Consider the following 14810-nt stretch of genomic DNA (forward strand, 5'->3'; position numbering starts at 1 on the left):
CCAAAAGAAAATAGCTTGCCGTAGTTCTTCAGAGTCGTGAATTAATAAGAATAAGAATGCACATTATCAATCTTTAACCGCATTTTGACTGTTTGCATCTGGCCACAGTTGTTACCCGTCAATTCGTGCAAGGCTGGTGATACAAAATAATATTATATATATATATATATATATATATATATATATATATATATATATATATATATATATATATAGGAGACGATATTGGACTGAATTGGACTTGAACTGAATTCAAGGCAGTAAGAGAAAATAAAAGTTTCATGATGCTGAAGAAGCGACACAATCCGCTCGGGGAATGAATGCAGAATCAGGGCCAATGAGGATCCGTTAAAGCCCATCCAATCAGCTCTGAGGTGGTGTGCTTTAAAGCCTGGCGTCAGGGGACATAAAGGTATTCTAAAACACAACAATTGAGTAGGAATCAATGGCGAGAACGAAGCAGACCGCACGTAAATCTACCGGTGGGAAAGCTCCCAGGAAGCAGCTCGCCACTAAGGCTGCGCGTAAGAGTGCGCCTGCGACAGGCGGCGTGAAGAAGCCCCATCGTTATAGGCCAGGTACTGTAGCCTTACGAGAAATCCGCCGCTATCAGAAGTCTACCGAGCTGTTGATTCGCAAGCTGCCGTTCCAGCGCCTTGTGAGGGAGATTGCTCAGGATTTCAAGACCGATCTCCGCTTCCAAAGCTCAGCTGTGATGGCTCTTCAGGAGGCCAGCGAGGCTTATCTGGTTGGTCTGTTTGAGGACACCAATCTGTGCGCCATTCATGCCAAGAGAGTGACTATCATGCCCAAGGATATCCAGCTGGCTCGCCGCATTCGTGGAGAGCGCGCTTAAGATGGTTTACAAGCACACAATCCAAACGACAAAGGCTCTTTTAAGAGCCACCTCACTTCTTGTTAGAGCAGTAAGATGTTCCATGTGCTTTTGGTTGTTGATGCATCTTACTAGTTGGCGCGTAAATGTAGGTAATGGAAATATTAATCTGAATAACGCTTGGAATTATTTCTTCCGCGAGCAGTCATTTCTGAACGAATTCCTTCGGTTATATCTTTGATTTATGGATAGCCTTTGAAAAGGCAACACACTCCTTAATTTCTTTTTTGTTTTGTGCCATTTGATATGTGGAGTATATGCAAGTGCGTAAGCAATCTGATGATCTTCTGTGGAATCGAGAGAAGTGCTCCTTCAGTTAGGGCTTCTTTACTGCGGGCGGGAAAGGCATGGTTGGGCATTCGTCTTCTTCCCCAGTATACGTTTGGAGATGTTAGACACAAATGCAATAAGTAAACAATTGAATGGAAGAAACAAACGAGTACAAGCATACTTAAAATGAAACCTGCAAGAAGCATTGAAAGGGACCAAGCAGTCCAGCAGGGGAGGATTTAAATTAATAAGCAAACATAAGAATCTTTTGTTTAAAAATATTTTAATCTTTTTCAGAAAATCCAATATGGCGGAAATTGACGTCAAAGCCTTTTAATCCAAGGAATGGAACTATACTTGAGATGAACAAACGTGCCTCAAACTGGAGCACCCGAGGTGAAGATTCTTTGGTGAAAAGAATCAAGGCACAGTCCCCAATCAGTGTGGGAAATTTCAGAACATTTACCTTACGGTTCTAGGGCCTGCCATAGATATCCTAACCAGAAGAAAATATGAATATGAAATATGAATAATAATGATAACAAGAATTAGAAGAAGAAGAAAAAGAAGAGAATGTAGAAAGACACTAGGCCTCATCAGTATTTTGGGAAATCCGTGTGCAAATGTCTGCGTGATCGGAAACGATCTCACCAGATTTATGATAAGGTGAAGACACAGCTTTCTTCATATCCCCTTGTGTATGTTGATAAATACCAAGTAATTGTACATCAAAGGCACGTTCACAAAATTTGTGATTAGCATAAATTGACGCCCCAAAAACACCATATATGCAATTACAGCTTTTTAAAAAGATAATCAAAAAAAGAAAAAAGCTTCTCTGAAGCGGATATTGAAGTTCTGTTCATGGAAGTACAACATGCCAAAATGCTTTCAAATGTTTAAACTTGTCTATAAACAGTTATAGTGCATTGTTTTATTATTTTAATATGCTGCTACGTACTGCTGTTAATGATCACGTCTATCTTAACAGGTGCTCCAGGATGTGTAGAAGTTTTCATATTTAAAAAAAATTATAAAGACTTGCCATATTTAAAAATGCATGTGATCTATTCCGACATAAGTTTCACCACACATTACATGATTGGCATTTGGCAGACGCTCTTACCCAGAGGGAAGTACAATTTCAATTGCTACCCGTGCAACAAAGATATGGACCAGGGCCTATATATATATATTTTTTTAAATCAACAAATAAACAAACAACAAAGCAAAAGTGACCAAACGTAACTGTCCAAATACTGCTTACCACACCGCAGTACCATGTTATTCCAATGGAGGGAATGAGGGTGAAACTGATGTAGGATTAGATGCCATGCATTTTAAAATATGGTGGTCTTTATTATGACTTAGAATGTAGGCAACGGAAAACAGCATACATTAAGATTGTATAAAAATATAAGAATATATGACAAACGGTCTAAAGGGAAAATGGGTGGTCCTTCGTTCAAAAGAGAGTTATTTTTGCAGACCCGCCACATTCAACCAATAGATTTAGAAAATGGTAACGTTAACAAACACCATCCAATGACAATCGGTCTGACGTCACCGGTAAAAAGGGCATGTAAATTAGCATAGATCTCTCGGCAGACAGTTGAATTGCGAGACCGGCTCACGTTCTCTTCATTCTAACGTGCGAAATGCCTGAGCAAGTGAAATCCGCGCCCAAGAAGGGCTCAAAGAAAGCCGTGGCCAAGACTGCCGGGAAAGGAGGAAAGAAACGCAGAAAGTCCAGGAAGGAGAGCTACGCTATCTACGTGTACAAGGTTTTAAAGCAAGTGCATCCTGACACTGGTATCTCTTCCAAAGCCATGGGGATCATGAATTCATTTGTTAACGACATTTTCGAGCGTATTGCTGGTGAGTCTTCCCGTTTGGCTCACTACAACAAGCGTTCCACCATCTCTTCACGGGAGATCCAGACCGCAGTGCGCCTTCTGCTGCCTGGAGAGTTGGCTAAACACGCAGTGTCTGAGGGTACCAAGGCTGTGACAAAGTACACCAGCTCCAAGTAAACTATCGCAGTGATGCTTTACCCAAAGGCTCTTTTAAGAGCCACCCACAACAACTAAGAGGCACGATCTAATTTCTTAAACTTGTGTGGATGTACAAATGAGAGTCCGTCTGTTAATAGCCAGCTTTGTGGGTCATTGTTGCCACCCACTGGAAAAAGTAGATGTTTTTATTTATTTAATTTATTTATATACATATCTAACGTACAAAGCATTTCTAATGCTAAACTAAAAAGAACACAAGGGAATGGCGTTTCAGCATTATTTCATTGGAAAATGTCAAATCATTCCGTAAACTCAATTATATTTTGGGCAAGAGAACATAACATGCTCCACCAGTCTCTTAGATATACCATTTAGGCCCGGATGTGCAAATACATTCCTCATCCTTCCTATTCTCTTTTGAATCTTACATCTTGTCCTGTCTTTCCACTCTTCCATTGAGTGTCATCTTCTACTCGTAATGTTTCATGAAACCTCTAATTTCTACGTTACTAAAATATGAACTGTTTTCATTGCCCGAGTACATAGATTTAGAGTGTTATAATTTGAACATGGTGCAGTAATATTTAATACTCAATTTAAATGATTTCTTATTCTGAATAAATGTGTTGCACATGGGTATCTGATATGTCCATATTACGGTCTTTAAAATGTTTAAATACAAGCGATGCCAATATAACCTACATTAAAAATATACAAATATTTGTAGATTTTCTGTAGAATTTCTGAATTTGCATTTCAGCAATTCGCAGATGGTAAATAAGTGTTGCAGTGGTAGGCTACTACATTCATAAATCAGTGAGTTAAAATACACATATATGAATTCATGTTTTCAATTTGTTTAGTGTCAACACTCGTAGGCTAGGCTACGTTTCACTAATCTAGAGAAATGTTTCTGAATTAAGAGTATGTGAGATGCAACTGACAATAGGCTAGAACATAAGCGGTTACAGTACGAGGTATTGAGACCGAACACATTGGGATTCTGTATGCCACCAAAAGAATGGTAGCAATTACACGAGATAATAGCAAAAAGAGATTTTCAAACTAGGTGAAAATGTGCCTTCACATTTTATACATCTGCTCAAGCTCTCACCGCCTCATGCATTATCAATACGTGGGTGAATACGAAAGAGCGATTGTCCAGCAATAGGGTCAAATTCAACAAAATAGCAAACACTGTTGGAGCGTCTCATTGCGGCCTGCAATAACGTTTTACTGCTTGGGGATCAGTTGGGTGCACATGTTCTCTCGGCACAAGCAAAATCGCAAAAATAGGAAATTCTACTTTTCTTTGAAAATGTGGGTGGCTCTTAAAAGAGCCTTTGGAAATTTTCAAATGGCATTCATGAAGAGTAAACGTTTACCCACCGAAGCCGTACAGAGTGCGACCCTGACGCTTCAGAGCATAAACTACATCCATAGCGGTGACGGTCTTTCTTTTGGCGTGTTCGGTGTAGGTGACGGCATCGCGGATAACATTCTCCAAAAACACCTTCAGGACTCCACGAGTCTCTTCGTAGATCAGACCAGATATACGCTTGACTCCTCCACGGCGAGCCAAACGACGAATCGCAGGCTTTGTAATACCCTGAATATTGTCACGCAGAACTTTGCGATGACGCTTAGCGCCTCCTTTACCAAGACCCTTTCCACCTTTGCCGCGACCAGACATGATTCAAACTAAGCGTTGTTGCTTGTTGAAAATAAGTTCTGGTTTGCAAAACTGGCATATATCTGCGCCAAGACGACCTGATTGAAGCCTGCGTCAAAAGGTCGCTCGAGCTAAAGCCCGCCTCCAGCACTTCCAATCTCGCGAGGTATTTGGTGATTTCCTGCAGAGCAAAGCAATTAGATCATATGAACGTGGTCATGTTATTATTCATACCATTGCAAAGCTATTCCTGGCATAATGTGGTTTCAGGTCAATAACACATATTAAGATGAAAAGTACCTCATGAAGAATGATTAACAGCTTGTTAAAACTATTTTATGGTAATTGGGTTTGGAACAAAAATCAGCATGCACAGGGGTACTGCAGCATAGGTTTACCTTGGACAGTTTGTCTTTTAAAGTTCATTAAATATAAATCCATTAAAAGATCCATGCCAAAATGAACATTTTATGGAGTATTAATACCAGTGATTACACTAATTGTGTAGATCTTTTGAGAAAACATGTTCCAAAGTAGACATGGATATTGTTTTATGGAAATTAAAGTATTCTAAACTGATTTACCACTTCAAATTAAGAGTTATTTTAAGAAATTTCTCAAATCTGACACTGATTGTACTGTCTAGTCCATGGTGAGACCACAAAACAACATAACTGCGGGGAAGAAATATGTCTGTCTTTTTCCTGTCTATTACAAAAATATTGTAGATGACAAAAGCATGAGAGGATTGGACTGGATTTGAATCTGCCAAACTAACATCTAAAAAGTTAGTCGCTAATTCGGCTACTGTTGTTAATATAGGCAATTTATATGGCATATAAAAATCTGTCGTGCTTCCGTGAAATAGTTGCACAAATGATACACATGGCAGGTCGGAAGTGCATTATCCAGTTGTTTAAAGCCGTTTCAAAGGCGGTCTGTTCGAATGCCAGTTGTTCATAAAACATCTATAATTATCTCAAAGTATTCAGAGGTAAAGAGTGGTCATGACATTGACAAATCTGCAATGGCGGGCTTAAAATACTGCATTTAACAATTTTCCTTTTAATTAGGGACAGCAAAATAATGCGTCGCTAAATGCTACAGAATAATCGTATCAAAAATCACCAATGTCGGACAATGTATCAGTTAAAGTACAAGGTTAATATGGAATAGATTTTAGATGCGGAGAGAGGAGCAGAGGAAGTGAAGATTCCAGACCCAATTCCCACCGGTGATCCCGAGGGCTACAATTATATATGAAACAGTGGGCACCAAACGAAAATAAAACATGGCAGATAAGGACGGAAAATATTGCTGTTCTGAATGGGGTTTAAGTGGCTCTTAAAAGAGCCTTTGGCTTTTTGGATCGTCAGTGTACAAACAATATTAAGCACGCTCTCCACGAATGCGGCGGGCCAGCTGGATATCTTTGGGCATGATGGTCACCCTCTTGGCATGAATGGCGCACAGATTGGTGTCCTCGAAGAGACCAACCAGATACGCCTCACTGGCTTCCTGTAGAGCCATAACAGCGGAGCTTTGGAAGCGGAGATCGGTCTTGAAATCCTGAGCAATCTCCCTCACAAGGCGCTGGAACGGCAGCTTGCGGATCAACAGCTCGGTAGATTTCTGATAGCGGCGGATTTCTCGCAGAGCTACAGTACCCGGCCTGTAACGATGGGGCTTCTTCACGCCGCCTGTCGCAGGCGCACTCTTACGTGCAGCCTTAGTTGCGAGCTGTTTTCGTGGCGCTTTGCCACCAGTAGATTTGCGTGCAGTCTGCTTCGTTCTAGCCATTGCTGTGTATTCAGCTGCTAGTTTTCGGGAAAAATGTCTTCACGCCGCCGACATACGCCTTTAAACCATGTCAGAGAGGAACTGATTGGATAGGACTTTACGGATCCCCATTGGCCCTGAGCCTGCCTTCATTCCCCAAGGCTATTGGATCGTTACTTCAGCTTCCTCTGCCGCCAAAAAGTGAACATTTCTTTCACCGCCTTTGATTATGTAGTTCAACATTGCGTAGTTATTGTAGAACATTGCTAAAGCGAGACAAACATAATCAGTCACAATAAATGCAATACAAATCCTCTACCTTTTCTGTCGATTGACATTTGGAGGGTTAATCGAATAGCAGGTTTATTCTATTTAAGGCTTTGAATAAATGTAAACATTCATTATACACCGTTTTAGTGTTATTGGCCTTGTCTCCACATGTTCACAAATGAGGAGCCTATAGAATTGGCTTACTCTCAAATTGATTGGTTATAAACATTTTTTCTCCACGTCCTAGATTGCAAAATATTTCATAATTTTTTTTCTTGATGGTTGTGGTTATGGACTTATTTCAGACATGCATAACTTAAAGGGGTTGGCGGCATGGATGGTGCAGTGGGTAGCACTGCCGCCTCACAGCAAGGCGGTCTCCCTGTGTCTGCGTGGGTTTCCCCCAGGTACTCCGGTTTCCTCCCACAGTCCAAAGACATGCAGGTCAGGCTGATTGGAGAGTCTAAATTGCCCGTAGGTATGAGTGTGTGAGTGAATGGTGTGTGCACCCTGCGATGGACTGGCGACCTGTCCAGAGTGTATTCCTGCTTTTCGCCCAATGTATTCTGGGATAGGCTCCAGCCCCCCTGCGACCCTGTTCAGGATAAGTGGGTTAGGATAATGGATGAATGAACAAATTAATAACTTCAAGGGGCAAATCAAGCATTTATGTTTCAAAAGCGTAATTGAACTAAGCTAGCCAAAATAAATGCAAAAATATTATTTATTTATTTTTTTTGGCTTGCTAGTTAGTTTAATTGCACTTTTGATACATAAATGCACATATATATATATATATTTATATATAGATCTTGATGAAGATCTTGATCTCGAAAACATCATATCTTGATGAAGCATTTATTCAAGTTGAAAATATTTACTCATGTCCATTGTATAATTTGTTGAGAACAAAATGATGTCACAATGGTCAAAGGAAACCAAAAGCATCAACCCATTGAGGACTGGATTCAAAATCACACCGAAAATCAAAGCAAAAAATTGAACTTGTGTGAATTTTATCATGGCAACTCGTAATGTGACTCAGTAGTGTGTAAGGCCCCTGCGTGCCTGTACGCACTCCTGACAACGTCTGGGCATGCTCCGGATGAGTCGGCAGATGGTGTCCTGGGGGATCTCCTCCCAGACCTGCATCAGGGCATCAGGGAGCTCCTGGAGAGTCTGTGGTGGTACTTGGCGGCGTCGGATGCACCGGTACATTGTGTCCAATACGTGCTCAGTTGGATTTAGGTCAGGGGAACGTGAGGGCCATTCAATGGCATCAATGTCTTCCTCATCCAGGAACTGCCTACACACGCTGGCCACATGAGGCCAGGAATTGTCCTGCACTAGGAACTACACGAGGAACTGCACAAGTGTAAGTTCTGAAAATCGGTCTGAGGATTTAATCCCGGTACAGTCAGGGTACCGTTGGCTTTGAGATGGAGGTCTGTGTGACCCTCCAAGGATATGCCTCCCCAATCCATCACTGACCCACTGCCGAATGCTGGTTGATATTACAGGCAGCATAACATTCAACAGGGCGTCTCCAGATTCTTTCATGCCTGTCACATGTGCTCAGTGTGAACCTGCTCTCATCTGTGAAGAGAACAGGGCGCCAATGGCGGACCTGCTAATTCTGGTGGTCTCTCGCGAATGCCAATCGAGCTGCACGGTGCTGGGCTGTGAGTACAGGTCCCACTAGATGACGTCATGCCCTCATGCCACCCTCATGACTCTGAAACATGCACCTCCTGCTGGAGGTCATTTTGTAGGGCTCTGGCAGAGCTCCTCCTGTTCCTTCTCACACAAAGGAGCAGATACTGGTCCTGCTGCTGGGTTGATGCCCTTCTACAGCCCTGTTCAGCCCTCCTTGTGTAATAGCCGGTCTCCTGCTATCACCTCCATGCTCTTGAGACTGTGCCGGGAGACACAGTAAACTTTCTTGCGACCACACGTATGGATGTGCCATCCTGGAGGAGCTGGACTACCTGTGCAACCTGATTGGGCTGCAAGTACCGCCTCATGCTACCAGTAGTGACAAGAATCAGTCAGGAAGGATAAGGAGAAAGTAATTGTCTGTGGCCACCATATGCAAAACCATTACCTTTTTGGGGGTTGTCTTGCTTTTGCATCTCCATTGCACCTGTTGTCACTTTCATTTGCACCAAAGCACGTGAAATTGATCCACAATCACTAAGTGTTCCCTACATTTTTTTGAGCAGTGTATTTCTCTGTCATTGTATCTATGTATTAGCTTTACTGGCATGATGTAGGTACATACACAGGGCAGCCTGTAGCGTAGTGGTTAAGGTAAATGACTGGGACCCACAAGGTCGATGGTTTGATCCTCAGTGAAGCCAGCCACAATAAGATCTGCAGAGCCATTGGACCCTTGAGCAGAGCAAGGCCCTTAACCCTGCATTGCTCCAGGGGAGGATTGTCTCCTGCTTAGTCTAATCAACTGTACGTCGCTCTGGATAAGAGCATCTGCCAAATGCCATTAATGTAATGTAATGTAATGCAATATGCATATTGCCAAAAAATGAAAAATAAACAAAGAATACATGTATTTCATACATTTAATGCATAATAAACTGCTTTGAATATTAGGCTGTGCTTGCTTTCATGTATATGTGCTGCTGCATCATGTGAATTACTTGTAACAATAAACATAGCATTGAACTATAGTAAAATGGACAGTTGGCCTACGTACAGTCACTGAGCATTTTATTTGGTATCTATTAGACTTCCTGGCATGGCAGCCAATTGCCGTTGGTGTGTGAGTGTGTGCATGGATGGGTGAATGAGAAGCATCAATTGTACAGTGCTTTGGATAAAGGCACTATATAAATGCAGACATTCATCATTTATCATTTACCATTTACCATTGACTGCTGTAGCCTATCCACTTCAGGATCAGATATGCTCTTCTGCATACCACTGTCGTGTGGTTATTTGTGTTACTGTCACCTTCCTGTCAGATTTGACCAGTCTGGCCATTCTCCTCTGACGTCTCTCATTAACAAGGCGTCTGCAGACTGCAGAACTGCTGCTCACTGGATTTTTTTTTTTTCACCATTCTTTGCAAAATCTAGAGGCTAGTGTGTGTGAAAATCCCCGGAGAGTTTCTGAGATACTCAAGCCACCCTGTCTGCCACTAAAAAAATCATTTCATGATCAAAGTCACTTGGATCACATTTTTTCCCCATTCTGATGGTTGATGTGAACATTAACTGAAGCTCCTGACCCGTATCTACATGATTGTATGCATTGCACTGCTGCCACACAATTGGCTGATTAGATCACATGAATAAGTAGGTGCAATAAAGGAAAAATGTTCCTCATAAAGTGCTCAGTGAGTGTATATTAACAATAACAATAAGATATGTCAAAGGAATTCAGAAAAAAGGATTAATAAAATAAAATGATCAAAAGGAAAAAAACTTTTTACTTAATAGAACCTTATAGTGTGTGTTTGGGGTAGATTAGGGCAGTGGCTCCCAACCTTGGTTCTGTTTATGATGTTTTTGTCCCAACCAAAGTTGCAATCCTGTCAGTATTACTGTATGAGCTTTTCATGTCTAGAGGAATTATTTACTCTTTTCAAACATGCATAAGAAATAGCTATGTGTGGCATGAAGAATACAAATTCTATGCTGTGCTTATTGTGCAATATTGCAAACAATTACATAAGCAGGGTAACACACTGAACTGATCAGATTAAAATAATGAATAGGCTCCAAATTAAGTTGTTCGACACTTGTTTCAAATGGATCTTAAACCTAATAAAGCCAATTGAATGTTATAATTACTCAGATCATATAAAAATGCATGAAAATAATTAATGCTTCAGTGGGATTTAGTATAAATTCCATAAAACTAAAATTTTGCTATAAATAGGGTATGGCCCTCTTAGGCCGTCGTTTATATGTCTGGCCTCTCTTTACATTACTTTAGCCTATTAGAAGATTTGGAGCATGGTGTAGCCTACTTCGGAAAGAGCGCATATTCAAATACTCAGCCAATTGGTAAGGCTCACAGAAGGAACAACGAACAATAACCGCGAGTTCACATTCAAACATCATGGAAAAGAAGTGGCTTAATTTGTTAATGAGTGGGGGGGGTTTTTGCCTGGACGTTGATGTGAACTGTTTTTTCCAATTGGAAGTTGGTAATTCGGTCATTCAGACGTGAAGGCAGCATTAGATTCTCTTTACCTTACGTTTCAAGGTAAGTTGTTGTTGTTGTTGTGTTTGTTTGGTTTTATTTTTCGACCATCTCTTTAAATTACCTAAATCAAAGGGTGCACAAAATTTGTGATTAGCATAAATTGACGCCCTGAAAACACCATATATGGAAACAAGAAAAAACTTTAACTGCTTAAACCATTTCTTCACAATAAAAAATGCTTTAAACTGTATAAACTTAATTTTGTTATTTAATTATCTTGGTACTGGTGTTCATGATCACGTCTATCTTAACAAGTGCTCCAGGACCTATATAATTTTTTTTCATAGAAGACCTGCCATATTTAAAAATGCATGGGATCTATTCCGACATAAGTTTCAGTGCAGTACCATGTCATTCCAACGGAGGGAAGAAGGGTGAAACTGATGTCAGATTGGAAGCCATGCATTTTAAATATGGCGGGTGATCTTTATATGTTGTTAAATATGAACAATTCTACAGGTCCCGGAGCATCTGTTAAGATAGACGTCATCGTGAACATCAGTACGTGCCAAGATATTTAAATAACAAAACAGTGCACCCCCCTCCCTCCAAATAAGCTTCCATTTTAATTAAAAAAACTGATTTTCCTGAAGAGCTTGCTGCCGTGGTGTCCTTTCCCTCGTGAAGATGTCATATAATTAAATATTAAGTGTTTATAAACAAGTGTATACAGTTTAAAGCATTTTTAATCATGAAAAACTGGTTTAAGCAGGTGGTTGGTCGATCAGTGTATTTTATTTCCGGAGTGTAAGCAGTTAATTGTCAGAACTGTGGAAGACTAAAGCCTGGCCATACAGCCTAGCTGTTGTAAACACTTTCTCAATGCATGCACTATGCAAAGAAAACGGTTTCACATTTGGCACTTTCCTTCCCACAGTGATGTCTGCAAGGCAGCCGTTTCAGCTCCGCCAACCATAGATTATATGTATATGTTATTATTTGGCAACTTGTCTTTAATGTACGAAGAGACTCGTGGAGTCCTGAAGGTGTTTTTGGAGAACGTTATCCGCGATGCCGTCACCTACACCGAACACGCCAAGAGAAAGACCGTGACCGCTATGGATGTAGTTTATGTTCTGAAGCGTCAGGGTCGCACTCTGTACGGCTTCGGTGGGTGAACGTTTACTCTTCATTAATATCTTCTGAAACTACCCAAAGGCTCTTTTAAGAGCCACGTACATTTACAATGAGAAATAAAATTTCCGAGTTTATCCGTCCCCGTTAATGGCGGCATTTTGCAATGCCGGCTGCGTATTGCTCGGTCATCCATTTTGCCGTGAGCAAGCATAAGGAATCCCCAAGCAGTGGAACGCTTTCTGTTGCGAGTCGCAATTAAACGCACCAATAGTCACTTGATATTTTATGTAACTACTGGGCTTTTAACCCTATTGCTGGATAATCGCTCTTGTATTCGCCGACGTATTGGTAAAGCATAAGGTGGTGAGACACTGAGCAGATGTGTGCAATGTGCAGGCGCATTTTACCTTTTGCGATTGTTTTGAGTCGTTGTGGCACATGTAAATTGCAAAATGTTCATCTTCCAATCCGAGCACAGTTCTAAGGATTTTTTTGTTCGAAGGGAGAGCGTAAGGGACTTTAAGTCAGAAGTTTATGGAACTGCAATACACTCCGTTACGATTCTATTAAATCTAAGAAGTGGACGAATTCAAAACACAGAATAAAACGAAAATGGGTGGTGGTGGGGGTTGTTCCGGAGAATGACGGTTTTTTTATTTTTATTATTATTATCTTTTTGCAGACCCGCCACATTCAACCAATAGAAAATGGTAACGTCAACAAACACCATCCAATGACAATTGGTCTGACGTCACCGGTAAAAAGGGCAGGTAAATTAGCATAGATCTCTCGGCAGACAGTTGAATTGCGAGACCGGATCTCTTCATTCTAACGTGCGAAATGCCTGAGCAAGTGAAATCCGCGCCCAAGAAGGGCTCAAAGAAAGCCGTGGCCAAGACTGCCGGGAAAGGAGGAAAGAAACGCAGAAAGTCCAGGAAGGAGAGCTACGCTATCTACGTGTACAAGGTTTTAAAGCAAGTGCATCCTGACACTGGTATCTCTTCCAAAGCCATGGGGATCATGAATTCATTTGTCAACGACATTTTCGAGCGTATTGCTGGTGAGTCTTCCCGTTTGGCTCACTACAACAAGCGTTCCACCATCTCTTCACGGGAGATCCAGACCGCAGTGCGCCTTCTGCTGCCCGGAGAGTTGGCCAAACACGCAGTGTCTGAGGGTACCAAGGCCGTCACTAAGTACACCAGCTCAAAGTAAACCGTGACATGATGAATTAAAGCAAAGGCTCTTTTAAGAGCCACCAACACCGTTAACAAGAGGCAAATTATTTTCCTGAAGGCTTTCTACGAACACGACGCTTCTGAACTCAAATGTAGTGTTCATAATTTAAGCCGTGAACTAGCAAACTTAAGCTATGCATCTCTACTCTTTGTTCTTTACTTGATCATTTTTCCTTCATTCTTTATTCTCCTACTTTTTGACACCGAAATACCCTATTTCACCGAGAACCTTCGTTCAGTCAACTATTCATCTTAGGTTTTGACGTTTTTAAACTACCATTACTCACCCATCAAAATGTTCAGTGTTTCATAGGGTTAAGTACTTTGGAGTATAACTTGTACTGTTTGAATTACAGGCACCTTTTTCCAATCCCTCAACTCAGCCAATCTGCATTTTCTATGGATATTTGCTCTGTGCCTCATTGGCCCTTGTGATGACACAATGCCCTCTGCTCTCTAGCAACTGAATTCTTGACTCTGCAGAGTTCATAACTGACTTCATGGAAGAATTATGTGGTTTGTATACTGCCATTAAACAAAATGCCCTGCAATATGCAATGACTCCTCATCTCTTGACTCAGATTGGATGTTATAACCCATGTAGCAACTGACTTGTAATACTCAAGCAATTTATTCCAATATGAAGTACTGTATATATGCTTATGTTCTTCCATTAAACAATTGCCTTTCATAGTCGAATAGCACCACACCCCACCTTTCTAATTGGCTAGCAATCACCTAGTAATGCCCAGGTTACCTCTGAAGTAATGCCATAGCAACCACCTAGTAATACCCCATCAACCACATAGCAACATCTAAGTAACCACCAAGTAACACCTTGGCAACCACTGAGTGACAAACACCCAAGCAGTTAACAATATGAGACTGAGATGAACTAAATTGTTATTGCCATTTTTTCTTTGATTTTATTTACAGTAAGTGTTATGGGTACCAATCATTTTGACACAAATGGCTATCAAATAAAAAGTGAGATTATTCTCATGGTTCAATGTTTTTTTTATTAAGTAATGTAAATATATTGAAATAAAAGTATACTGTTTTTCCATATGTTTGAACATAGCAGAATAGTATCTGTGTTTATTACATGCAGTATTTTTCTTCCTTTTTATTAATAATTCTGGAGCCCACTACATGAGGAACAGGCTTATATGCAGTGGTGGGGACATTAGCAAAATAAGGCAAACATTACTCTGTCTGGCAGGTACACTGCCTGCTGACTCTATAAAACATTACTCTGTCTGGCAGGTACACTGCCTGCTGACTCTATTAAACATTACTCTGTCTGGCAGGTACACTGCCTGCTGACTCTATTAAACATTACTCTGTCTGGCAGGTACACTGCC

At 40.9% G+C, this 14810-nt stretch overlaps 5 protein-coding genes across 6 annotated transcripts; 3 read left to right on the forward strand and 2 right to left on the reverse strand.

Annotated features, from left to right (window-relative positions):
• The first annotated feature begins 445 nt into the window (after window positions 1-445).
• LOC133112045 (histone H3) lies at window positions 446-856 on the forward strand. The gene has a single exon (XM_061222729.1). The coding sequence runs from the start codon at window positions 446-448 to the stop codon at window positions 854-856; it is 411 nt and encodes a 136-aa protein (XP_061078713.1).
• A 1967-nt stretch (window positions 857-2823) lies between these two features.
• LOC133112054 (histone H2B-like) lies at window positions 2824-6035 on the forward strand. 2 transcript variants are annotated; one of them, XM_061222740.1, is made up of 2 exons: window positions 2824-3194; window positions 6014-6035. In XM_061222740.1, exons 1-2 carry the CDS (start codon window positions 2824-2826, stop codon window positions 6033-6035), a joined length of 393 nt encoding a protein of 130 aa, XP_061078724.1. The 2 variants fall into 2 exon arrangements, with proteins under 2 accessions (XP_061078724.1, XP_061078723.1); XM_061222739.1 differs by lacking the exon at window positions 6014-6035 and having other exon boundaries at window positions 2824-3198.
• On the reverse strand, window positions 4538-4886 carry LOC133112070 (histone H4). The gene has a single exon (XM_061222755.1). It carries the CDS (start codon window positions 4871-4873, stop codon window positions 4562-4564), a length of 312 nt encoding a protein of 103 aa, XP_061078739.1. The 5' UTR covers window positions 4874-4886; the 3' UTR covers window positions 4538-4561.
• Window positions 6036-6216: 181 nt separating the features above from the next.
• On the reverse strand, window positions 6217-6666 carry LOC133112042 (histone H3). Its single transcript, XM_061222726.1, has one exon. It carries the CDS (start codon window positions 6650-6652, stop codon window positions 6242-6244), a length of 411 nt encoding a protein of 136 aa, XP_061078710.1. The 5' UTR covers window positions 6653-6666; the 3' UTR covers window positions 6217-6241.
• A 6382-nt stretch (window positions 6667-13048) lies between these two features.
• LOC133112060 (histone H2B-like) lies at window positions 13049-13423 on the forward strand. The gene has a single exon (XM_061222745.1). It carries the CDS (start codon window positions 13049-13051, stop codon window positions 13421-13423), a length of 375 nt encoding a protein of 124 aa, XP_061078729.1.
• Window positions 13424-14810: the final 1387 nt, after the last annotated feature.

This window comes from Conger conger, chromosome 15 (genome assembly GCF_963514075.1).
Source record: "Conger conger chromosome 15, fConCon1.1, whole genome shotgun sequence".
In the NCBI taxonomy this organism is placed as follows: domain Eukaryota; kingdom Metazoa; phylum Chordata; class Actinopteri; order Anguilliformes; family Congridae; genus Conger; species Conger conger.